The sequence below is a fragment of the Rattus norvegicus genome, chromosome 18 (assembly GCF_021556685.1).
Source record: "Rattus norvegicus strain SHRSP/BbbUtx chromosome 18, alternate assembly SHRSP_T2T, whole genome shotgun sequence".
Taxonomy (NCBI): domain Eukaryota; kingdom Metazoa; phylum Chordata; class Mammalia; order Rodentia; family Muridae; genus Rattus; species Rattus norvegicus.
The window spans coordinates 80173846-80200988 of record NC_141551.1 but is presented as its reverse complement, the minus strand read 5'-3'; the positions used below and the strand labels follow the sequence as shown (position 1 = coordinate 80200988).

Here is a 27143-nt window from a genome sequence, read left to right as displayed (position 1 = left end):
TATTATAGGCATAGAACACAAGCCCAGCTTATGCCAAGAATAGGATTGAATCCAGCACTTGCTGTAAGATAGGCGTTCACCTTACAGCTGAGCTGCATTCTGGCCCTCTCATCTTGCAATAAAAGACACATCATAGCTTAGTTGTTGCTAATATGAAACCATGGTGGTGGCAGGAAGGAGGTTGAGATAAGGTCTTGTTATGTAACCCAGGCTAACCTTGAAATGGTCATCCTCCTGCCTCAGCCGCCTTAGTACTGGATCACCACCATCACAGGCTATAAGGAATTTTCTGTAAAGACTATTGCAAAAACTTAGACAGAAAAGAAAATTCAGAATAGAAAAAAATAAATATGCACACATATTTCCTATTAGAATGTAAGAAACCAGTCATGGGACTCTCCTTAGCCAAGAGCTCCCCCCAGTGTTCTGTGGATGTTATTGGAAGGGTAAAGTTAAAGGTTACTGAGCTCTTCCTTTTTAGAAGATTTGACTTGCACTTAAAACAGACTTCACTGACTTAGGAAAATGACTTTCTTAATATTGCTTTAGGATGTACACAGAAACAGAACATAAGGTGTTTAGGTGGAGCTCTTAAATCTTTCACCACTCTGGCAGCCTGGGATTTAGAAGTAGAAGAGCCATAGTGCTCAGGTAATCTACACTAAACCTACAGTCGACACTTGGCAGCAATTCCCTTTCATTAGGCGCCAGCACCATCGCACGTGTTTCTATTCCTCAGTAGGAAAAGAGACTTTCCTTGAAAGACTGCTTTTGAAGTTTGAAATAATCGGTGGTGTGTCTTCTCTGTGCCAGGTTGTTCCTTGGTTTTGAGGATGGGAGCAGGTTGTTGTCCACTATTTTGTCTCTACTCTGTATGGGGATGGCAGCTTACACACACACACACACACACACACACACACACACACACACACACACAATTTGTTAATAAAAAAAAAGTTAAGGGGCTGGGGATTTAGCTCAGTGGTAGAGCGCTTACCTAGGAAGCGCAAGGCCCTGGGTTCGGTCCCCAGCTCCGAAAAAAAGAACCAAAAAAATAAAAAAATAAAAAGTTAAAATAGAAGGAAAGCCTTTTAGCTTTGGCACCGGTAGAATATGACATAAAAACAGGAACTGTTTGTCTGTAGTGTCAACATTATCACCTTTGTAAAAATGAGGACTGCCGTATCCGGTGGGCAGAAAGCGTCCCGATGCTCTTTAACCATGCTCAGGTACCCTCTCAGCTGCATCAGAAGTCAGCCCATGCAGTTCTTCCCAAGAGTAGATTTGGATGGAGTGTTGAAAAGCTTCATTTCAGATTTAAGATTGAAACTGCCACATTTATGTGGGTTTCCCGTAAAGATGACATATAAGCCATGCTATTACACACAGGAGCTAACCAGGCCACATCTACAGGTAAGGCGCACTGCATCTCATCCAGTTGCACACTAATTACCCCTTTCTTGGGTCTCTCGAATTCTTTTCATGAGCCCTTTGCAGCTCAGCATTTCACAGGCGTGGTTTGTGGTTAGTGGCACTCAACTGTTTGCCCTGCCATGGGACATTATTGTATTTCATGTGTAGGCACTCAACTGTTTGCCCTGCCATGGGACATTATTGTATTTCATGTGTAGGCACTCAACTGTTTGCCCTGCCATGGGACATTATTGTATTTCATGTGTAGGCACTCAACTGTTTGCCCTGCCATGGGACATTATTGTATTTCATGTGTAGGCACTCAACTGTTCTCCCTGCCATGTGATCTTACTATATTTCATGCGGTACACGGTAGTTTTTGATGTGTTCTATACATATCTAGATGCTCACGGTCTGGGTTACCGGAAGTTAAAGAGTTTTGTTAGGTGTTCATCTGGACAGATGAACTATGGGTTCAGGCCTGAGCAGTAGCAGTTGGGTGCCTGCTGCCCACTAGGTGGAGTCAGGGGAGGACTTCTCTGAAACCAGCAACAGGAGAAAAGCAGTCACCAGTGGTTGCCTCTGGACTGACTTCAGTAAACCAGCAGATCTGACGCCATGCAGATGGAGAAGTGAAAAAAAAATGGCTGTTTGGGTTTTGCTGCACCCCAGACTTAGCAGAAAAGGGGAAGAAGACACAACTTGAAATCAGATTCTGAATTTTTATGTTTATTAGAGCTGGAAATTTTTAGGGGAAGAGAGTTTTAGAATCTGGCTTTGGTGGTGGTGGTGATGTTGATCTTATATAATACATCTCAAGCAACCGCCCAGATTCGCTCCTCTTCCGTTTCCCTTCAGAGAAGAGTAGGCTCCCAGTGATATCAACCAAACATAAACAAGATGCAGTGAGTCTAGACACAAACCCTCGGGTCAGCACATGCACGTGGTGATTGATTACTCATGTGATCCAGTGCAGCGCCCTGCTCTCACCCTTCCTCCTGTAACCCAGCTGTGTTCAGAAGGCAGCATGGGGGTGTTCTTGGTCTTTACCAAGTATACAGCATTAAAACTAGGTGTTAGTTATGCCCAGTTTTGAACCTTATGCAAATGAAAGCCTTGTGTTTGTGTTTCTACGTCTGACTCTTTGCTTTAGAATAGTTTGTGTCATCCATCCATGCTGTCCCACTATACTGTTGTGCACTTTCATTTCCATGTGGTTACATGCGTGTACCGTAGTTGGTTTATTCATCCAGAATACTGTTGACTGACAGCTGTATTGTTTGAGGGCCATTTGCAATAATGTGGTAGTGAACATTCCAGTGCACATCCTCTAGGCTCGTGTACATGAATCCCATCAATGTAGCATCCGTATTGTATGCCAAGTTTAGGACACATGACAGGCTACCTCCCAAAGTGGTGGCATCGTCTTGTGAGCCTCCTGCTGTTGTTCCTTGCCCCTGTTCAGGTGAGGCATTGCCAGTCTCCACCTCAGCAGTCCTGCAGACATGCTCATTACCATGGGCCCTTAATGTTCTTGTGCCTGACTGGTTATGTGTATTGGTCATTTGGATGTCGCTTTGGGGCTTGGCTACCAGTTTTCATTTATTCTGACAATATGCTAGGTTTGTTTATCAGCTGTGTAGAGCACCTTGTCTCCCTCCATTCTGCAACATGTTTTCTTTCTCTTAATGGTGTTTTGTAATAGCAGTTTTAATTTATAGTCTAAATGACCAGGGCATTTATGATGCCATACTTTTGTCTCACCTTAAAAAATGCATGTGCATTCCAAAATCATGTATGCTTTTTCATGATGCCATGCAAACATCCAGTTGGAATTTATTTTATATGTAGTGTGATGTGGCAATCAGATTTCTTTGTTAATTATATCTCTGTTTGCCTACTAATGGTACTGAAAAGACCATTCTTCCCCCAGTGTCCTACAGTAACACCTTCCTCTTACTACAAAAGCCAATGCATATCTCTGAGCTATCATCTATCTCTGATTTATTTATTCTTGTAGAAATGTATACTTGCTGAAATATAATTACTTTTTATCTTTATATCTATAGTAACTAATGTTATATGAGCATTAATTTTTAAAAGATGTTTAAATCTAGTGAAGAATCCTAGCTATTTGTGTGGGCAAGTGAGAGGTACCTGGTGGTTGAACTTAGGGTCCCAGACATGGTAGGCAAGCTCTCTGCCACTGAGCTCTTATCTTCAACCTCCTTTACTCCTTGACACCGGGCTCACTGCGCCGTGCGGGTTGCCCTTGATCCTCCCACTTCAGTCTTCTGAGCTGCTTGGATCATAGACCTGCAGCACAATCCCAGCAACATCTGAGCTCTCCCTGACCCATGAGTCTCTGTAGACATCTCACTTCAGTTTGTCAGCTTGTGCCTACTCTTAGATACATGCACATGTGACCACAGACATTGTTGAGATCTATGAACTTGTCTCATCTCTTCTGTTTTCAAATATACTTAGAAATATTTCAGTAATATTACATAGTTTATGTACTTATGTTTTATTTATATTTATTTATATTTCTCATTTAATAGTTTTAATGTCATGAATGGTCTCTTAAACTTTTATCTTTTACGTCAAAATATTTTCAGATTCCCACTGACTGCTCTTTTGAACCCTTCCCTTCTTAAGAGTATCGTTCTTAGGGATGAAGAGATGCCTCAGTGGTTAAAAGAGCACATTTTTAGGGACCCAATGCCTCTCGCTGCTATAAGCACCTGCACACATGCGCTCCCGCAAGCGCGCACGCGCGCGCGCGCATACACACACACACACACACACACACACACACACACACACACACTACCACCACCACCAGAAAAAACAGAGAGTTTGGAATTGCTTTTATTCCTGATGACTTGAATTTGACATTGTGCATTATAGGTTTCTCAGCTTATTATCTTAAACGATAAGAACCACTGTGGGGCTGCTGGATCTTATTCAGCACACTCTACTGAGAGCGCTGGAACCTAGCATCAGGATAGCATTGCCTTTCCTTCAGACTCCATGAGCCTGAGCACATTTTGGAAAGCTCCTGTGTTGCATCAACTCTTGTGGATTGCCTTCTGTACTGAAGCATAGCTGGTGTATAGCAAGCACTGTGCTTATGCAAAGAGTCCCTCTCTGTTACTGAGCTCGTCATCAGGAGGACTCCACAGGCCACACCAACACTGGAAGCTGTATTTGGAAATCTACCAGGAGCCAAGAGCACTGCAGAGACCACTCACAGCCTCTCTTCTGTGACTATGCTATGGGCCAGCTGTTTTCACTTGAGCTGGTTTCTGCTGACCATGGCTCCCTCTGCCTTGCCTTCCTGTGCTGAGCTCTGTGGCCAAGCATCACACCCCATGTCATTTCCTTCAGCATTTCCATTGTCTTCCTCAGATCCAATTTACCAGAGCCAGCGGTATATTTTGTTTTAAAAGTTTGTTAATATTTATTTGGTGTGCATGTGTGTTTTGCCTAAGAGAAGGTGCTCTTAACCACTGAACTCTCTAATATCCCAGCAGATGCCAGCTTTTCCAGTCTGGTCACATCCATGTCACCTGTCACTAGCTAGCCTATGGACTGTATTCATGGGCAAGGAACACCCCACTGAAATGCAAAACTTTTCAAGTTGAGCATTTGTGGTTGCAGATGAGGCCACTTCCTGAAAAGGGAGTGTGCGAGGACAACTGCCTTACTTGATACCCATATTATACTCTCGAATTTTAGATAGATATAACTGTTGTGTTCCTTTTCTTTTGAGCACAGTCTCACTATGCAGCTTTGGCTGTCCTGGAACTCACTATGTAGACTAGGCTGGCCTTGAACTCACAGAGATCTACGTGCTTCCCAAGCACTGGGATTGCTTAGAAGCATGTGCCATCAAATCCAGCTGGCGCAGTGTCCCGCGCGCGTCTTCCCGCCGGCAAGAACACGCGGGTACATAGAAATCCTTACTGTGACCAACTTTATTATAATCTTAGAAGAGGAAGGGCCCGCCACGCCAACATGGCGCGCTTATAAACACCCTAGTGCGGTGCACCCACACCTGATTGGTTGTTTACCCATGATCTCATAAGGCACGCCCTGGAGTGGGCAAAGACCTGGCACGAAGGCACTCTTGCACATGCGCACAGTTAACTTCCTGAAAGGGAGCCGGCTGGCGCAGCGAAGGCTGGCGCCATCTTGTAATGGCAGAGGCTATCCTGGCCTTCCACGTGGGGCGCAGTGGAAGCCAGCGCCATCTAGTGGTGGCGAATGTTATTGCGGCCCTCTACAGCGTAGTATGTTTTAAAGTTAAGTTGCTTGCCCAATCCAATCTAAGGAATTGTTGCTGAATGGACATTACATCATGCATTTGTGTTAACTACTTATTGCATACGTCATATTTTAAGTCCATATCTGTTCTATGACTAGTAAATCCAGACCATTGGCTAAGTTCTGATTCATGAATGTATAAAAGCACTTAACTGAAATCCTTGTCTCCACACTGCTGTTGACAGTAAGAATTGATTCCTTGTGGTCTGGCTTTTGTGGTGGGTGTGTCACTGCTGTTGTGGTGTGTGTGTCACTGCTGTTGTAGTGTGTGTGTCACTGCTTTTATGTGTACATCTCAAGTAATTCTCAGTAGTGACTGTTGTGACTAAGAATTGCTTCCTCAATGTTACAAAAGGGCCCACAGCACAGGGCACAAGTATCTTAACCAACAGAAAGTTAAATATATTTCTGATTTAAAACCAAAGCCTGACAGATTCTTAGCCCAATAACAGAAAAGGAAAGAAAAGGAAAGAAAAGAAAAGAAAAGGAAAGGAAAGGAAAGGAAAGGAAAGGAAAGGAAAGGAAAGAAAAGATGAGTCTTAGATTGGTGACCGAGAGCTCAGGCTTTGAACAGGCTGTCTAGATGTGAATCCCTTGCCACTGTGGAATCAGAGCAGACTTTAGAGGTGACAGTGGAGGTGGTGAGAGGACTTGTCTCTGATTGGACTGTGGGAGCACTCTAGGGTGGAGTCCAGGGCATACTTTCTCAGAGGCGGCCCTTAGCCACACAGGTGGATCCTGAAGCAGAGAAATTAGCAGCCAAAGCAGAGTTATAAGTGAGGAGTTATAAGTGAGGTGCAAAATGGATGTTTGAAACAAATATCAGATAAAATGTTATTTTGTCTTATGCAGAGCCTATAGAATGTTCTTCAATCGTAGGCATCATTTAAAAAGCATGTCTACATAGTCCAATGTCACTGCTCTACCCACCAGGGTGAATGATAAGTCTTTAGTGCCACCAAACACAGGTCATGCCCTGTCTCTCATTCATCCCAGAGATTTATTTTTAAGACTTTTGTCAAGTTAAAATCTAAACCGGACCATTTCAGGTCATTTGGTCATTATAAATGCTAATCTGCCTTGTTATACAGCAGTAATTATGGCCGCTGTCTGCTAGAAACAGGAGCATTGCTCAGGAGGATAGCCTACAGTTTGGATTTGAGCACTTGCTTCCTTGTGTATTATGTCATTTAAAACTAACATATTCTTCCACCTTCCATGTTCTTATAGGCCAGGGGCTCTGCCTTAAGCAAGATGAACAAGTATGGTGCCACAAACAGACCTGGCTTTAATAAGTGGTAAAACTCTGGTTGGTCATTCTGACTGCTTTTCAGTTTACCCCTCCCCAGACATTTTACAGCACTGCCTGTTACTGCTAGTGTAGGAAGGTTGTGACACCCTGGATTACTTTATTTCCAGATGTTGCAGTTGCAGGGTGTGTGTGTGTGTGTGTGTGTGTGTGTGTGTGTGTGTGTGTATGTGTGTGTGTGTGTGTGTGTGTGTGTGGTGAGTTGCTAAGCCTTAGCATATCTCTTTTTACCTCAACCTATCTAGAGAGGCACACTGATAGATACGTCCTGATTTCCCATTTTGCACCTCACTTACAACTCATTTTCTCTTAGGTGTTTTTTTGAAACTTTCCATAATTAAAGCAAACCTAGCCAGGCTAAGCACTCCTACTAATTTAATTTTGCAGAAGATCAGCTTCCTTTTGAGAGCTCAGAGGGGTTGTGGAGCCTGTTTTTGTCACCACAAAGAGCAATGGTCTCTTGACAGGGCTGGCCACAGCTGTGGGAACCTGCTTTGGCTGTTAATTTCTCTGTTTGCTTCAGGATCCACCTGTGTGGCTAAGGGCGGCCTCTGACAAAGTATGCCCTGGACTCCACCCTAGAGCGCTCCCACAGTCCAAATGTCTGGACGAAACAGAAGGACTTTCCCCCACAGTAAAACTTCAAGTATATAGCTCATATAAATTGCCTTTTAACAGTTACCTTAATAGTGGGCCACCATGTATATTTGTAAAACTTTTAGTTTATATAATCTTATCACTATACAAAGTTGTATATATTATATGCCAGTGCTAGGAACTAAAGGTCGACCAAGCTACATCTTCTAACAACCTAGACACATGTGCTTATTAATCAGCTCCTGGCTTCTCAAAGCTTCCGTTTGTTGACCATTTGAGAATTCTGTGAATTATTTATGATCTCATCCGTTGTTCACATAGGTCCTTTTTATTTTTCTATACATTTTGAACATAAACCTAAAAATTTCCTCCCTTTTGTCTGTGTACAGTATTTTAAAAATTAAGACAATGAGTAAATAATACATTGACAACCTAGGAGCACAACGGTCTCCTGGAAACTCTTCTCACCAGACACGCACTCCTCAGACAGAAAAAAGGGCTGGTGTGAGTGGAACATATCGCAGGCACAGATTCACATCCTCTCAGTGCTAGTAATTTGCCCTTATCCAAATCTGCCTTGAGTGTTTCTTTGGGTATCTTTGGGTACATTTTAAAAATCATACAGTTTGTGAAAGCCAAGGATCTAAAAAGGAAGTATTCTTTGATTGTCAATAATTAATTTCAACTTAGTTCTTAAATATTTCTTTCAAGGCAATAGAAAAACACATGCTCTCCACAGTGACTCCATCAGTTTTGACAACTATCTCTTGGTATTTGGTAGAATTTCAACCAAATTGAGCCATCTTTCTTATGACGGCATCTGTGTGCTTATGTAGCATGGATAATACAAAGAGAGTGGTCTGTGGGGAAGTATGTTGGTCGGTTATCTGCTACTCTCCAATAGCAGATGAGCGGATAATGTCTGTCTGCACTGGACACCCGAAATCAGTGAGTGAACGGTGCAGTTTCTGCCTGGTGGTGGCTGAGCTCAGTTAAAATTTATAGTTGAACGCTTTAGCAAAGTTGGCTCAGGTGTTGCCCCACCCTGCCCTCTTCTCCTTCCAAATAGTTGATATGTGCTTCTGATTAGCAGGCAACCACAAAGTCAACACACCCCAAGTGCAAGTAAGAAAATGGCACTTCAGGCTTCATAGGAGCCTGTTCCAGACCAACAGAGAAAGCAGAGTAGAGGGTTAGAAGCAGTCCACCATATCTATTGTGAGTAGGAGAAGCCTCCTTCTTGACCTGAGATGATGGTGGTAGCCTTTACTCATATGGTATCTTGACAAAAATGCTACACAGGGTTTTGTTAGATAACCTTAGTTTTACATTAGCTCCCTGTATGGAGACTATTCTGAAGAAAGTCCACACCCTCTTTTTTATTCTTCACAGGCATTGTGTTTCCCCAAAGTGTATATATTGAAGTCCTGTTTTTTCTTAATTTCAAGCCACTTCATTTTTATGTGCCTTGTCATGCCTAGTAGATAATTGGATCAATCTTATAATTTTCTGTGCCTGCTTATAATTCTGACCCTCCCACAAACTCCTGGTCTCATCTCAGCTTCATTCAAAAATGGAACTTGGTTAAAGAAGGAAAGATTAACTGTTCTGAATTGCATATTATTCCTATAGCATTTACAATTTTAGCTTGTGACATATTTTTAATCTGTAAGAGTGAGAAGATGAATCTATGGCCTACATTTTACCTTCTGCTAATTAATAGTGTGAACAAAAGCATCATGGGAGTAGAGGAGTATTTGGCCCACCAAGTAAGTCAATTGTTGATGAAACTCAGAACAGGAATTCAAGTAGGAGCAGAGTCAGGTTTCATGGAGAAACAGTACATACCAGCTTGCTCTCCAAGGCTTGCTATGCTTGCTTTCTTGTATAAACCAGGACCACATGCCTAGCAGGGGCACCACCCACAGAGGCCTGGACCCTCACACACTGATTAGTCAAGAAAATACTCCACAAGAGGCTCATGGGTCAATCTGATAGAGGGAGTTCCTCAATTAAGACCCCCTATTCCCAAATGACTCTAATTTGTGGCAAGTTGACCAGAATTAACTAGTATAATTGTTCTTTCACAAAAGCTAAAGCTCAGTGTAGATTTATTTCCAAATACTAGGACGAGTATTTTAAATAATTGAACAGAGAAGCAAACTGCCACACACCTCCAATGGAATAGTCAAAAGAAGGGAAATTCTGATACATGTTACAACACAGCTAAATCTTAAAACAATAATATATTAAGTGAAATAAGCCTGACCCTGAAGAAAACATTATATCACCCTGCATGAGGCACCTAGAATGGAAAATACATAGAAGAAAACATTATGTCACCCTGCGTGAGGCATCTAGAATGGAAAATACATAGAAGAAAACGTTATGTCACCCTGCATGAGGCATCTAGAATGGCAGACACAGAGCAAAGGAAAATAAAGCAGGACTTACCAGAGTCCCAGTGTCAAGGGAAATGTGAATTATTTTTTACAAAGTACAAAGCTTTTCATTTTTTGTGTGGGATGAAGAAGGGGCTGGTGATAGTTCTCACACCCAGTTCAGTAATAAGTATGATTGAAGCCTCTAAGTGATGCACCTAGAATGCTAACATTTTATTTGTTTTTGTTTGTTTTATTTAAATATGGAGCACTTCATGAATATGGCTGTCCTCCTTGTGCAGGGCGCTAATCTAATACTAACCTGCTCTGTATTGTTTCAGCATCAGTTCAGAGTGAGCATGGTAAAATTTGATTTTCTACGTACACAAAGTTTTCGAAGAAGAGGACATGTATCTTACTACTCAGTCTGACAGATACTTGCTGAGTTAGGACTGGGCACTAGAACCTGTAGACAGCTCTGCCTGAAGTCAAAATCTCACTTACAGATGCCATGCAAATGAACCCTCACTTCCATGAGGATTTTTTCAGCAAAAATTTCTTAGTAACTTTAGAAAAAGTAAGAGTAAATAAGCCATAGTTCTTTCACTCCAAAGTGCCAATATCTATTTAAGGAGGTAGGACACACACACTAAAATATCAGAGCACAGTACTCATGGGAGATGGGACTTTAAAGAGAGGAGAGACCACCGCTTAGAGCAGTGAGAAAAGGGAGCACTGGGAGCCAGAAGCTTGCCTGAGCACATCTGGAAGACAGTGTAGAAACAGATGGTAGCTGTGCGTAATTCTACAGTTGATTAACTTAGCCTTATACTGTGCCATGAGAAATGTACACGTTACAGCAGAAGCTCAGTTATATTCTTTTTCTGGACTGTTCTATGTATTTTAGTGTTACTTTGTTCTTATTCCAATGCTTTGTATTTCTTTTCTCTTTTCATTTATAGTATTATTACATCTTTAAATTTCCCTAATCTCTGTCCTTTCAGGAAAACAAAGTCAAACCATCCAATCTGACCACTAAAAAATTCTTCCGAGAGTCTCTAACTCAAGCCACATTGGTGAAACCCACAAGAGCTCTAAATTTCATCCCACAGTCAACAGCCGCCAAGCACAAAGTGGAGCCTTCTGTTGGCCAGCAGAGGTCAGGCTTGTTCTCAGCTGGTTGCCACCAGCCTGGGTCTTTTCAGGACAGAAAGCCCTACTGGCCTCTCAAAGCACCACAGCTACATTTGGTTGAGTCAAAGCTCACCAGAGAGAATACACAAGCGGAGAACAAAAATCTTTGCTCACAAGGTAACAGAGCCCCGCCATTCATACCAGTTTTCAAAAGGAAATCTGAGCAAGTGAACAAAAACGTCTCAGCACTTAGCACCTTGAAAAGAAAACAGAGTGGATTTACAGAACCCACCACATTGGCGCAGGAGACTGGGGCTACTCAGGGAGGCAAACCTAGTCTAGGTGCAGCCACTCGAAAAAGACCGAATAGCAACATTCGAGTACTTGCTGGAAACTTAAGTCAGAAGGGCTCCAAACCTCTGCAAGAAAAAGGCACCGAGTTCTATGATCGGAAGAAGGAACAGCCCTTGTCTGATTTGAGACAGACTGTGCACCTTAGAGAAGCTAGACCATCGTGTACTAGAGCGGTGACACAGACGTCAAGAAACAGTGTAGCTGGGGTGAAAAACAATGTTGACATCCACCCTGGTGGAAAAGACAATCTAACGAGCAGATTCATAACACAAATTTTGGGGAAAAGCCACGAGTCTCTAAAACTCAAAAGCCAGCCACACATTTTTGAATCAGACTTAGAAACTGAAGACTCCCAACTCCAACAGCAGCAATTAGCAAATCAGGTTCAAGAAGCCGACGCAGCTGAACACAGCCCAATAGAGAGCAGAGCAGCCCGCAGCCGCAGACAGACAGTGTGCCTTGAGTCTTCAAGGGCTTCTACAAAGCGCTGTTCCAGTGCTGCACACCAGAGGCAATATAGTTCTAAGACCCAGGTAAATAATCTGCACAAATTCAAACTAGGCTGGATTTTTAGACCCTAAAATAAGGGTTTGGAGCTGGAGAGATGGCTCAGCAGTTAAGAGTACTGGCTGCTCTTTTAGAGGTCCCAGGTTCAATTCCCAGCACCCACATGGCAGCTCACAGCTATTTATAACTTCTTTTCTGGGGAATCCCATTCCCTCACACATGCAGGCAACAAAACCAATGTAAATAAAATAAAAATAACAAATTATAAAAACACACAAAAATTTATTTTGAAGAAAATAATGTAAATAGCTTGCCCAAGTGGATGTAAAGACATAGTAATTTAAAAAGCCCTCTCTGCTCCACCCTAAGAAGGACACCTAAACCTCTCTGGTTTTCCAAACACTGCAGACAAGGGAGCAGGAAGGGTGTGAGCTGGATGGCAGGAGCGCTATGAAGCAGGGCGTCTGGACGTGGCATGGCCACTGCACCCACAGACTCACTGTAGCTATGGTTCCCTGCAGAAGATTGGGCTCTCCACATCTCAGCATTGACAGGGAAGGGCTCACGAGTCCCAACCAGAGTCTGAGCTATTAGTTGCTGAGGGAAGGGTGTCATTTTCTTTAGTGGCGTAGTCACAATAAACTGCCCATCCATAATTACTTGCAAATAACTCCCCACCATGCTCACCAAAATGAAACTCAGTTGATCACCAAAATAAAGATACCAAAGTAGGAGCAGGACTTGTTTGAAAGGGCTCTGGTGGAAGAGGGAGCATTTGAGAAAGTACTGGAATGAAAATGACCAAAATTTATTATACACATGTAAGAAATTGTGGAAGAATTTTAAAAAGAGAGACCAACTCTCTTAAGAAGCAAAACTGTTAGGAATATAGTTTGTAACAAAATGGTGTTCTTCAATTTGATACAGGTTTCTAATACAGCCAAGCCCAAGAATTTCCTCAACATCGCTGCATCTGAGTACAGCGAGGGACATAGACTGTCCACCAGGTAACTGCAGTGGGCAGCACTTAGCTCTTAAGTTACTCATGTAGAGAGAGCTGAGCTTAGATTAGCAAGGAGACAGGAACAGCACGTCCTGTGAACAAGCAACTGTTTTATGTTATGTATTCCCAAGAGGAGTGGCATTGAGAAAGGACTCCTCAGGCTTTCTTCTCTCCAGTTCTGGGGTCTCACAGACTAGGAATCCAGCACCACACTGCATCCATAGCAGCAGGGTGAATATGAAGAACCATGATCCCTCTAGCATGTCTTTGTGCTTGGGCATAACCCAAAAAGGACCTTAAATGGAGCCCAGAGATGATCATCGAGTTAAAGTCTTCTCCCGAATGCCATGGCGCCAGCTATGCTTAAGCTTCAGACTTAATTCTCACTTTGGGTCCCTGACACTGAGTCCACAAAACTGTACATCTGTAAATAACGTTTGATTCCTTGTTGCCATCTGCTCTATTCTAAGAGCAAACACATTGCTAAAACATCCACAAGTATTCTTCACATAAAACTATTGGCATACATTCAGATTCTTAAGAGCCAACTAGAAAAACAGTTTTCTTTTCCAAATGCAATTTCTTCCTATAGCAAGTAGAATTTTGAACATGATTTGAATTAGCTAAAAGGTACATAATTCTATTCATACATATGTTATGATGTGGTATTTTATATAGTTTTAAACATCTTCATTTTAATGTTCTCATGTCGTAAAGGAAAGTAGGGTAAGTGCCTTAGAAATGGCAATTTGTCTTTTTAGAGAGAAATCTGTTCTAGGTTCCATGTTGTCTTAGAAGTATGTCACTTTCTTATTTTGGATTACTTAATGTCTGACACAAAGTTAACATGAATCATTTTATTAGGAAGACTAACATAATGAGAACATGGTAGTTTCTATAGTGTTCTAGGGGCAATACTCTCACCCAATTATCAGCTAGACACTTCTGTAAAAGCTTTTGAGTAATGAGGAGTAGTTAAGTAAACAAGTTAAAAATTGGGGACTGGAGAAGTGGCTCACCAGCTAAGAGCACTGGCTACTCTTCCAGAAGACACAGGTTCAATTCTCAGGACCAATATTGTGGTTCACAACTGTATATAATAACTCCAGTTCCAGGGGATCTAATGCCATCCTATGACTCTGTGGACATCACGCTTGCACATGGTACACAGTCATACATGCAGGCAAAACAGCCATACATATAAAATAAAATAATACATTTCTGGAAGTAAAACCCATCTACAACTGCGCTTTGCAGGGATAACTAGGAATACTGATGAAGTTCCTCCAGACATTGCCTGTGGCCAAGCAAATGGCTGTGTGTACTGTTCTGGGTTCTCTCATTTTACTCAACAATTATCTTTTTAATTTTTGCACAGTATTTCATTGGATGTGGACATGTCCCATGTTTAACTAGACCTCTATTGGTTGATGACGTAAGACATTTACAACCTTTTAATATTATAAGTCATATAAATGTTCGCTGCAGAATGTTGTAAGTTATCAATATGTTATGTTATACATTGTTTTTAAAGAAATACTTTTATTCTGTAACCCCAACTAGCCTGGAACTTGCTACATAGACCAGGCTAGCCTCAAACCCAAAGAGATCCACCTGCCTCCACTTCCCAAGTTCTGGCATCTTTTGATAGTTGAAAATACCTTTATTTTGCCCTTACTATTTTCTTTGTTTGAAGTGATTCCATTTGATTTTGGGGCTTCACAGATCAGTAGTATAAAGATAGTAGACAGTAGTGTGGAGAAACTGCTGGTGGTTAACATCTGGACACTGTCACCTCTGTTCTGTCCAGGTGCTTCTACTGTAACATTTTAAAGCAAATTCAAGGCATTGTGTAATTTTACTCATGGACATTTCATAATATAACTCTAACATAAGGTATAATGGATGTTTGATAGAAAAGAATATGTATGAGCATTTATATTGTACGTTCTGAGAGTATCCCCTATGCTTGTTTCCAAAGCAAGTATATCACTTGCAGTTCTACGAGAACAGAGATTCTATTTTGTAATTACTGTGTTTCTTCATAATCTTGGGCAGATTGTTTTACTGTTTATTTGGGGGACAGATGGTGTTGTATATTGCCACTAAATTTCACTTTTGTTTTTATATATGACCATCAGAAAGCCCCCAGAGGCATGAGGTCAATTTCACTACAGAATTAGAGCCCATATTGCAGCAAAGATTTCTATGCCCAACAGTATTCATTAGTCCTGCTAGTGGGTCATGCTCTGTGTCCTCTCCTGAAATGGATGGACTTGCTCTGAGGGTGAGTATAGTCTTTAGCAAACGCAGGCTTAGGGTTATATATGTGATGAAGTAAGTGTCCAGAATCACCTGCGTGTCCTCCACAAACAATTGTCCAACATATAAAGGAACAGAAAGGAGAGGCATGAATCGTGCTGTTTAGATGAGACATTCCTCACTCCCAAACATTTTAGGCTTTAATTAGACTTGATGATAACATGATTAGCATATATTTGAAAAGTCAGAACTCTTTATTGAAAATCCTACTACAAAAATCCATAGATATATGAGTGCAAATACAAAGCCAAAAATCAAGTTTAAGTTGAACTATGATTGTTTAAACATGGCTTGTTGTTGCTACCAATTCATCAAAACACTGCAGTTAAACAAGAGTGAGTTTAACTCTCACTCCTGAAGTCATGCCTACCCATGATTTGCTCTATACCTTTACCGTGAGCACTAACGCTTTCCAGACCTGTTAGTTCCCGACATGTCTTCATACGAAGAACAAACATGTCATTCAAAGCCCATCTGAACCTCTCCTTTCCCATGAAGTTCATGTGATAAAGAGCCAGCAGGCCACAGTAAGACTAGGACACTGTTTTGCTTGTGTAGAAACATGGTTGGTTTGAGAGTGATGTATTTAAATATGCATGTGTAGTTAACATAGTCAGGCACACATGGTCATTCATGGATAACCCTTACCTGGCTGCTTTCTGGGGCTGCTACATCATTGTGCCTTAGGCTGTGAACAAGTCATATTACTCAAATAAGTACACTAGTTAAAAGATAAGTCTACAGCTGAAGCAGTGTGTAATGTTTCCCATTCTTAAGAGTCTTAGTAATCCATCCTCTATTAGTTTGAACTACTTAGAACTGACAGCTAATATTTCTTTCCGTTTTCTTTATAGAGAGGGCATCATGTACCCCTGTTAGCCTTGAACTCACTGTGTAGCTTGGATTGATTCTGTCTGAACCTCTTCTTCCAGAGGGCTAGGTTCTTATAGTTTGCTCATTTGGTCATGCTGGAAATTGAATCCAGAGCTTTGTTCGTTTTGGCTTTCAGAAATTGAAGTCTTTTTAAAATATTTATTTTATTTCATGTTTATGAGTGTTTCTGCCTGCATGAACATATGTGTATCATGTGTGTGCCTGGTGCCTGAGAGGCCTAAAAGCAGGCAGTCTACCAGCTGAGCTATACTCCAGCACCAGCATTTCATTTAAGGTAAGGTTTCACATGCATGCGAGGCTTGCTATGCTAAAACCAATCTATATGAGTCTGTTTCCATACACATATGTACATGCACACACATGCACACACACACAGAGCAAAATTCTGTGTGCAAATTCACCAGAGAAATCAGCGAAGATCTTGGTTCATATTAAAGATTTTGATTTCTAGGGGCCTGAGATAACTCGGCCGTTAAGAGTGCTTGCTCCTCTTGTCAAGGATGCACATTTATTCCCACGTAGCCACACAAAACCATCTGTAAGGTGGTTTCCAAGGGGATCTGGGCTCTAACACCCTCCTTTGGGCCTCTCAGGCTCCAGGCATACACATGATACATATTCATAAATGCAGGCAAAACTCATAAACAATAAATATTTTTAAAAGACCTCAACTTCTGAAAGCCAAAATAATTGCACTGCCAATTGAAAAAAAGCAAATTTTCCTTTTTTAGGTTTGGATGCTTCGTTTGCAGTATGGACCCCTTCCAAAAATTCATTCCTTATTTTCAATTCTGTATTACAGGGCCATTACACTTTTAAACCATAAACAATTTTATGCTTGCCTATATCCAGAGGCTTAGAAATCAACCACCACACCAAAACAAACTTATGGAAATAGACCTAAGTTAATGCCAAGAGTCTTATTTATAGCTATGTAAAAATGTTCCTCATGTATAGGAGCCACTTACTATATTTGTAATTGCTTTTATATTTTTATTATGTTATAATTATTTTTAGTATGTGTTTATTACTAAATGTAGCAAATAAAAATTTCAAGCTTCTCAGTGGTTGGTTTTTATTTGGCTAATTTATCAACCAATTTTCACTCTCTGTTTTCACATGACATAAGATTTGTTGTAATGCTGGACCTGCTAATATACAAGCATCTGTTGGAGGTTATGAATAATCAGCATGAGGACTCAAAGACGCATGACCCTTACATAGTTATGCTTAGATTGTTCATGCTGTATATTATTTCAGATGGCAAACAATAAAGGCATTTCAAATGCATGCATTTTTCAGATGTCAGAGTAACTATAGACAGAAATGGATAAACTTAGGTCCCCTGCAAATTCCTTTTCCACTGTAGTTCATTTCCTAAGGTCGGTTAGCTCCTTAGTACATCATAGAGTTTTCTCTCAAAAGACCTTTATTTCTTCATTTAAAAGTTATTCATTAGCTGGGTGGGAAGCAGAAGCAGTAGGATCTCTGAGTTCAAGGCCATCCTGGTGTACAGAGCAAGTTCTAGGACAGCTAGGACTATATGGAGAAACCCTGTCTCAAAACAATCAAAAGAGAGTTATGCATTAAAGTATTTGCTATGGGCCAAGCATTAGTGAGGTTTATAAGGAAGTGGTGATATTGTCTTAGAGCAGGGAAAGATGAGATTCCCGAGCACAAAGAACAGCCTGTAGCTCAAGAGTATCCAGGAGCTTAGAATGGCTGGAGTACAAAGAGCCAGCCGGAGAGTGTGCTGACCACCTGGGTCCCACGGTCCCTGTAAAGAGGATTTGATCTATTCCAACTGGCGTGGCCTTGAGCTCACAGAGTGGTCCATTCTGACAGGGTTTGGAAGGATACTCTAGCTAAGGTGTTATGAATAGCTCAGGGAATGGGAAAGAAGGCGGGAGACCAGAGTCCAGGCATCTGATAAATGCCAAGACTACCATGGTTGCAGTTAAGGAAGTTAAAAAAAAAAGTTCTGGGGCTGGAGAAATGGCTCAGCGGTTAAGAGCACTGACTGGTCTTCTAGAGGCCCTGAGTTCAATTCCCAGCAACCACATGGTGGCTCACAACCATCTGTAATGGGATCCAGTACCCTCCTTTGTATGTCTGAAGAGAGTGACAGTGTACTCATATACATGAATAAATAAATACATTTTAAATAATGGTTCTTGATATATTATGAAGAATAGAACCCATTGGCTTGGGGTTGGGGGATTCAGTGGTGTCTAGAATGATTCTAATGTTCTCAGTTTGTTTACTTGAAAGGATGAATTTCTTTTAAAAAAAACAGATTTTGGAGTAGAATGGAGTAGAAAGAATAGAATTGACTATTGGACTTCACAGTGTATAGGCTATTGATGACCCTGATGAGCAATTTCTGTGGATCAAAGAGGGCAAGGATTAGGAGCCATCCTTCCTCATAATGGAGCCTGTGTTTTCTGTCAGTCTCTACCAGCATAATGGAGCCTGTGGTGCCTGAACCAGGCAGAAGCACAGGGGCTTTATGCCCCAATACATACTTGATTCTTCTCCTATACTTGAAATCATTAGGGGGAAAACGAATAATGATTCTAAACCCTTAGTAGGAAAATCCTTTGTTTTAAAAAATAGAGTGATCACTGCTTTCACCAAAGTGTTTCAGCTTAGTGACAAATTAACCCCTAAAATGCACTAGCATTCCTTCTACTTGAAACACTAGCAAAAAGAGAGGGAAGTGCAGACGTTTGTGACTTATTATAAGTGAAATTTTGTAGTTTAGAAATCATTTATCGATGGTTTGAGTGAGAATGACCTCCATGGGCTCATATGTTCAAATACTTCCTCATAGAACTGTTTAGGAAGGATTGGGGGTATGGGCCTTTGTTGGAGGAAGTGAGTCACTGGGGGTGGGCTGGAAGGTTTCAAAAGTCTATTCCATTCCCAGTTAGCTCTCTTCATCATGGTTGTGTCTCAAGATGTAAGTTTTCAGCTGCCATGCCCCTCTCTATGATTGTCATGGACTCTAATCTCCTAGAACCATGAGCCTCAAATTACAGATTCTTCTTATAAGTTGCCTTGATTATGGTATCTTATCACTGCAGTAGAAAAGCAGCTAAGACATAACTTATACAATTTACAAGCACTACTCTAGGCCCTAATATTTCTGTATTATCGGTATTCAAAACAATTTCTAAGTATTTACAGTTAATTATCAAGTTCAAAAAAGCTTTCTGATAATCATTGTTATTTATACCAAACCCTGAAAAAATACCTATGATATTAGTTTGTTAAATAGACTTTGTAATTAAAAGTACTTTGCCACCATTTCCATTTAAATATTATAATATGAGAAAATTATGGTAAGTTTGAGTTAAGAAAACTGATGGATTTCCAAAATCTGCTCAATCCAATACATCCAACTGTGTGGCAGGATCAGGCTAAAATACAGGGTAATGGCCATGAGAAAAGTAAATGCACCTCCCCTGAGCTGAGAAAACCTAGAAGTTGGTCTGGTATGTGACAAAGACAGGCGACTCCATGCACTAGTTCCAGTCACCTTCACAGCGGCAATGTCCCCTGTGCTTTCCTAGTCCTCCTCTCACAGGAAGGGAAAACTCTAAGAGTTTTTTTTAAGACTTTTTACAAGTTAATTATGTGTACATGTGAGTATATGAGCATGTGACCCTAAGTGTCTGCAGGCCCTAGGATTCTCTAGAGCTGGAACTGTGAGCTGCCCATGTGAGCCACACTGCTTCTAGGAACCAAACAAACTCCAGTCCTCTGCAAGGACGCTACACACTTTTACCTGATGGGCCATCTCACCAGCTCCACATTCAGAGTTCTTATAATCCAAAGTCCAACTTGCTTCTGGTGCTTCCCCTCTTAAGACAGACAAGCCCTGTACAGCCCACAAGGTAAGGGTACCCCTGACTGCTGGGAAAGGCTAGGTGCTATGTGGTGAGCTGAGCCCCTCTCCTCCAGGAAAGATTGTCCTGTTGTAGTTAAGCTCTGGTCTTCTTTAGGACAGTTGCTTTGTAGGGGGGAGATCTAGCATCATCCAATGAAATATGTTTCTATGTCTGAAATATAGAAAATGGAAGAAGAAATTATTTATCTTCCTGATCTGGTACCAATATGGGAAATTCTGTCTATTGGCAAGAAGGCATTTCTCCTGTATAAGGTGGAAGTCAATTTGTGTAACTGGCAAGACTTTAGGTACTACTGCAATTTTAAACTAAATCTATGAATAATCAGAGTTCTCAGAAAATGTCACTGCTGAGCTGGCTAGAAGTAGAGTACAAATTTTACACATGACCTACCGTAGCATGAAGTTAAATGCTCTAATTACATCAGGCCATTTGAGGAATTTTCATTAGAAAAAGTAAAGCATAGTGAGTTGAGCTGTAGCCTTGGCCTACAGTTCTCTTATATAACTTTTATTTTATGGAATTTGGTCCTAAGAAGTCAGTTTATGTGCATTCTGATATGAAGCATAATGCTTGTACCCCGTTTCCAGTTTAGTTAATACATAATGAAGATGCAGACCTGAGAATAAAAGGCAGAGGCAGGGCATTCTCGTATTAGGCATGCACATGACTAGTGTTGGCCTGAAATAGCTATGTGTCACCTTCATGATTAACTATAAAGAACAAGAAAACAAAAAAATCCTTCTATTAACATAAAAAACAAACACAAGTGTTATAGTAAGAGATGTTGAGAAGTAACTAGAGCTTAGCATATCTATCGACTTATCAAATACCCCTAACCCCAAACTTACCCAAAGTAGGAGACAGACATTTAAAGCTAAATTATATAAGAATTATGGAGTAAACATAATCTCTATATATTCAGTGTTGGAATGAAAAGAAAAAGGTCAAGTTCACTCAGTACCTTATGGGCACCACCAGAAGCTTTAAAGGCCTCCCAAAGAGGCCTGTTTGGGTCTCTCTCTCTCATATCCAAACCACTTTCAAATCTCAAACTCACAGAAGCTGTATGAGATAAATCTTTTTCGTGTGTGTTTTAAGCCACAGTATTGGAGGTAATTTGTTACCTGGTAGAGGATAAGAAATACTGCAGCACATTGTATGTGGTGGTGGTTATGCTTGACTTGATTGGCTTGAGAAATATCTAGGTGATTAAGAAGCACGGCTAGGAGTGTGACTGTTAATGTGTTTCCATAGTCCCTTGAGGGGTCTGACCTCAACAAATACTTAGTTCATTGATGGGATCAAAATCTGAGCAGATTCTTAGGAGGTAGAAGGGCTATGGAAGGTTGGGATATCCTGTTCTGTGAATTGTTCTGTTCTGCCATCCCTCCATGCCATGATGAACTGAAACTGAGCTAAATAAAACTTTAAATTGTTTATGGTAGGTAGGCATTCTTCACAGCCACGAGAAAACTATTATGGTGTAGGGGGGAAAGCCACTCAGTAAGCACTAGACAATATTAGTATAAAACACAAAAAAGGATGGGTATAAGAGTTTGGCTGAGCACCTTTCTTTCCACCTCTCCAAATCAGAGTATATTACGTGAACCTTTACTTAGGGAGACATCTGCTTCCCCAAGACAGAGCATCGATAACAGACATAAGTCCAATTCCATCACAGTCTACTTGGTGAAGCAATGAGTTATGGGGCTTTGAAGAGCAAGAGTGAAGGCTTATATACAAGACCATGGGTGACACCCAAGTAGCCACACCAGCAGAAAATGCTGTCCCTACATGGATGATGACACTCTCATAGCTTGTGGAGTCCCTCTTGAGCTAGCTTTCCACACACTAAGTACTCAACTGCCTCCCAAGACCATGAGATTACGAGCAATTAGGTCAGAATTGTATATGGGAGGTTCAGGAGGGAGCAATTGGAGAGTGGTAAGTGAGGGTACAATGAACCTCTTTGCCTCCTCCAATGATGAGGATGGCTGCTTTGCTCATGCTATAGGGCTCTAAAACAGAGGACAGCGAAGCTCTGGAGACCCCAAGTAGATCTCTACACCGTGTGGAATATCCATCTAAGTGTCAATTAATGATTAGGGCACTGCATGTTGCGTGTTATTCCCAAAAGACCCACTGTTAATTCTCTCAGGGACCCCACTTCCCTTGTATCCTGTTCTTGCTGTGTCGTAAGACTCTTCGGTTTTATAATTGTTCTTCTGAGCTCTGCTGGGCTTCAGACCCTGTCTTATGTGGATAAAGATAAGGCAGCACTGATCCATACTGACTGTCCTTGAAGACGACTGAGGCTTTAAGAAGAAAGTGCCATGCTTTATGCCAATAGAAAGCAAACCAGGACAGACATTGGTACCAGGGAGTGGGATACTGTCGTGATGGACCTGACCACGTTGTTCTGAGGGAGGCTTATGCAAGGATTTTGGACTAGAAAAGTCATTGAGTGCTGAGAGCTTGATGAATTATTCTATGAGAGCCATGGGGATTTAGCTTATGACGTTTGAGACGTTTGGAGATGTTTGTGTGGGTTTTGCAAATAGCAGAGGCAGAGAAGTGGGACAGTGAAGCACTCTGAGGTTCAGAAGATTGTGAGTGAGCCCCAGATGTCAAAGTTTGGCGCTACCCTGCTGGACCTTGGTGTTGCTTCAGTGTGATGGTTTTTGTTCTCTCCGTCTTCCCCTTTGAACTAAGGAAGTATTTAATCTTGGCATGGTTTGCTTTGCTTTGCTTTGTTTGTTTTTTAGTTTTACAAGGGCACAGAGTTAAGACTTTGATCTTCTAAGTGTCAATTTTTTAAAAGATTGAGTCAGACTTCTTTTTATGTTGTGATATCAACATGAGTGTAAAGGGGGTCAATGACTTATTGAAAGTGTTTCTAGTAATTCTGCATACACGCCTGCTGGATTTCAACTTCTGTTTTTGCCAACTAGACAACACACTACAGTCACCTGGGAAGAAGGAACCTTATGAAGAATTGCTTCCATTAGATTGGCCTGTAGGCAATTTAGTAATTGATACAGGAGCCCCCATCCGAGGGCCCATCCCACCATAGTCAATGCCTTCTCTTGGAAGTGTTGAATAAGGAAGGCACCTGCTCAGGCCAGTGGAGAAAGCTAGTAAGCTGCACTTCCCTATGGTCTTTGCTTCAGATTTTGCCTCCAGAATCTTGCCTTTAAGTTCCTGTCCTGACTTCCCTCAGTGATGGACTGCAATGTGTAAGCCAAATAAATCTTCTCCTTTCTAGTTTGGTTTTGGACAGTGATATTTCACAGCAACAGGAAGCAAACTAGAACAGGAATGAAGGAAGCTTGGCCTGGTTTTATTTCTGCTCTGTGACTTTAAAACATGATACAACCAAAGTGCAAAGAAGACATCCTAACACAGTTATTTGAAAGGATGTGAGTAGTCTATGAACACACAGCTTCTGAGATGTTTCCTCAGAGTAATATCCGTTTTCGCTATCCTTTTTTTCTCTCTCTCTTTCAGCATTCCTATATAAACTTACTTCTTTTAGGAACATGTATTTCACTCAGTGGTGAGGAGGGAGTCAGGGTGACACATGGAACTGACATTCTTGACAAAGCTCTTTAAAAATCTAGATGTGGGGACTGTAGAGATGGCTCAGCAGTTAAGAGCACTGACTGCTCTTCCAGAAGTCCTGAGTTCAATTCCCAGCAACCACATGGTGGCTCACAATCATCTGTAATGGGCATTTGATACCCTTTTCTGGTGTGTCTGAAGACAGCGACAGTGTACCAACATACATGAAATAAATAAACAAATCTTTAAAAAATAGAGGACATAATGCTTTAAAAAAATCTTCCTAGCCTACAATGCTGAGACTTATATGAGAAATAACTGTTAGTTTCTCACAGTTACTATCAGAATGGCCAGACACTCAGCTTTGTCCTCAGGGAGCCCAACGTCTCCCAGAGCAACATGTTTCCCTGCCACCCTCTGAACTCCAGATCCATGCGTGTGGTCAGAGGTGAGGGATGAAAGGTTGGATGCCTAAGAACCCTCTGTGTAGACTGAGAATTGAGCCTTCTGTGTAGACAGAGAACTGATGACATGCTTTCTGTGAAAGCTCAGAAAACTTGTACAAATGGCAGTTAATGGTTATGACCTGTTTTTGTAAGGTATCTATAAAACAAAGGACTTTTATATGTTATAAAGGAGAGCACTCTGCTTCTTTCCTTCTAAGAAATGGCTTCAGTGCTTTGTAAACCAAAGTAACCACACTACATATGAGGCTGTAGGAATGAAACAAAGGAAGGAATTTTAGTCACAGTTCTCTCTGACCAGATTTACCACATTTCATTTTTTTTTCTGCCATCATTGTTTTGCATTCCCTAAGGAAATAGCAAGATGAAACCAAGAGCAACAGAAAGTAGGATATTTGATAACCCGGGCTGCACATACCCAATCAGGTCACACAATGATTAAATTTAGCTCTCGTTAACCTGATTTCAAATGCAGCTCTGGTCTGAGGGATGATGAGAAACAGAATGCTTGTTCCACATTATCAGAAAATATTTTCATCAGAACATGCGGCTTTTGCTTCCCCTGTCTGACAGGAACATCAACTTGACACAGGCATGCTCTCCTTTCAGAGATCACTGGCTAGCCCATCTGTTGTAGCAGCTCAGTGAGTTTTATGTGGTGCAATGGCAGAGAAGAAAGTTCCCCTGATGCTAGGAACTGTGAAGTCTTTGACAGGTCACCTCATTCTTTATGTTACCTTGCTCAAAAAGAGGCCTCAGAGTGGAGGTAAGCTGTTCGAGTCCAGATGGGGAGCTTGGGACAACTCAAAGTCGGTTCTCTAACAAGGCTGTGTAATTTCTTTGGGGAAAGTGTTGGGAATCAGGGAATAAGAAATGAGGATTTCCAATCCAAATTCTTTTACCTGTTTTGATTAAGGAGTAATTTTTTTTGGAAGGCTGTAGATATTCCAGATGACTTCCCAGCATCTCTCCAAGCTGCCTGCCATGTACTGTGCAGCAAAATGTTAGAGCTGAAAGTGGCCGTTCCCCACAACAACCCAGCCCCCATAATTTACAAGGAAGGAACTGAGGTGTGGAATTCCATGGTAACTGTGAAAATAGATAACACTCCTCTAGAGCCTCATTTGGCTCCCTTAAAAAGCTAACCCTTCTTGTTGTGAAAAATATCAAAGACTTAAAGAAATTTGTTTACACGTTTATGTATATATTACTTAAAGGATAATATTTGTTACAGCTCATCAGAGGATACTGAGTGATAATGAGAAATAAATATGAACACATTAGAAATATTAACAGTGAACCTGCCCTTTTCTAATTACACCAGCGTCTGGAGAGTGGTCATTCAGATCAAATCTCAACACAGTGGAATAGTTAAGTCTCAGGCACTGCGGTCCGTCCTACCATCACCACAGCTGTCTCGCAACACTAGTTGATCACATTGCAAAGTAGACAACTTCAGTCCTACTGTGAAGAACAATAGGAGCAGTAGCTGATGGAAATGCAGTGAAGAAATCCGACAGTCTGTCTGGACATGACATGGCTACTGCTCATGTCAACCCACAACTGCTATGGTTACTGCACGAGATGAAGCCAGCCAAAATGTCAGCGTGTAAGGGAAGGAGCCCTTGAGGCCCCACCCCTCCAGGAGGTGATATTGGTAGTTAATGGCTGCTGAAGAAGGGACAGTCACTCTCCTTTAGAGAAGTGGTTGTCAGTAGGTTGCTCACAGTCTAGTAAATGACCACATAGCCATGTGCATATGGTAGGCATTAACAGTGAGTTGTTAGTAACAGTGAAAAGGCATGAAGTTAGGAAGGAGACACAGTGAGGAGGAGGCTGTAAGGGGAGCACTAGGGAGATAGGTTTGGACGACTATAATCAATACACATAGAATAATATATGAAACTTTGAAAGAGCCAAAGGTTATTTTTTTTTTAAATTTTTTTAAAATCCTGGAGTCTACAGCTTAAATTCCTGTAAATTCTTAAAACACCCAATTTTAAGCAACTTCGTAACATTTTAAAAGAGGAAACATTGTAATTGTTTGTCTCTGAGAATGTCACAGCTTGAAAGAAGAGGTGGGATGGGTGGGGAGCAGCTGTTGAGCAAGTGTAGCAGTCCTTCGGTTGTTTGCAACAGTTTTAAACTAAAACAGCTTGGAAGCCCTTCCCCGTCTCTTTTGAAGTGTATTTCTTCTTTGGTCTCTACCCCTTGGCCGGGAATTCATAGCTACCGTGTTCCATGTCTGAAACATCCCATTTAGGTCTCTATCAACATCTCCCAGTGCTGTGTGGCACTGATTACCCTTGTGTTCTGTTTCTCCATCTGGCTGCAGCTTTGACTCCCACAGTCCTCACTTAGCCTCAGCCTAGTGAGAAGGGATGTCATTCCGCTCATAATATGTCTAATGAATAGAGGGGCTTCCATGTGTGTGACGTGGCCGAGCCAGGACAGGCGTTTGCCATCTCTCTACATTAATATCGTTTACTCGATGTGAATGAAATGTTGGCACAGCTCCCATGGAACCAGCCACCAGATTTTCCCTGGTACAGCCGAAATCCCATGAGAATTTTTTTTTTACAAGTTTTCTAAAATAAGGTCACTTATAAATGTCACTGTTCACCATAAATGTGATTCAGAGTTCTTACTTTTTAACAACATTTTGTTTTGGAAGTTTCTCCTGACTTTCTGTCACACAGTCAATCCCTCCTCAAGGTGGACATGGGAGACGTGTGTGTGTGTGTGTGTGTGTGTGTGTGTGTGTGTGTGGTGAAAGTGTTGAAGCTGACGGATAGCTTTATCTAAAATGATTACATGGAAAGAAATGCACAATGAATATATTTAAGGACATGATGGGGGGAGGAGTGGAGATAGCTAGGGTCATCAGGGTCTATGTTGAGCCAACAAAGAGTCTCTCAGTAAAATGGTAGCCATGCTGAGGTTCAGAGACACCATGGGCTG

At 41.4% G+C, this 27143-nt stretch overlaps 1 protein-coding gene across 1 annotated transcript in view; it reads left to right on the top strand.

Moving 5' to 3' along the window:
* C18h18orf63 (similar to human chromosome 18 open reading frame 63) overlaps nt 1-15577 on the top strand; it is a 41276-nt gene extending 25699 nt beyond the window's left edge. Inside the window, 3 exon segments of the mRNA NM_001419729.1 lie at nt 1230-1413; nt 11034-12050; nt 12952-15577. Of these exon segments, the coding sequence (NP_001406658.1) occupies nt 1230-1413; nt 11034-12050; nt 12952-13035 (1285 nt within the window). The 3' untranslated portion in view covers nt 13036-15577.
* The last annotated feature ends 11566 nt before the right edge of the window (nt 15578-27143 follow it).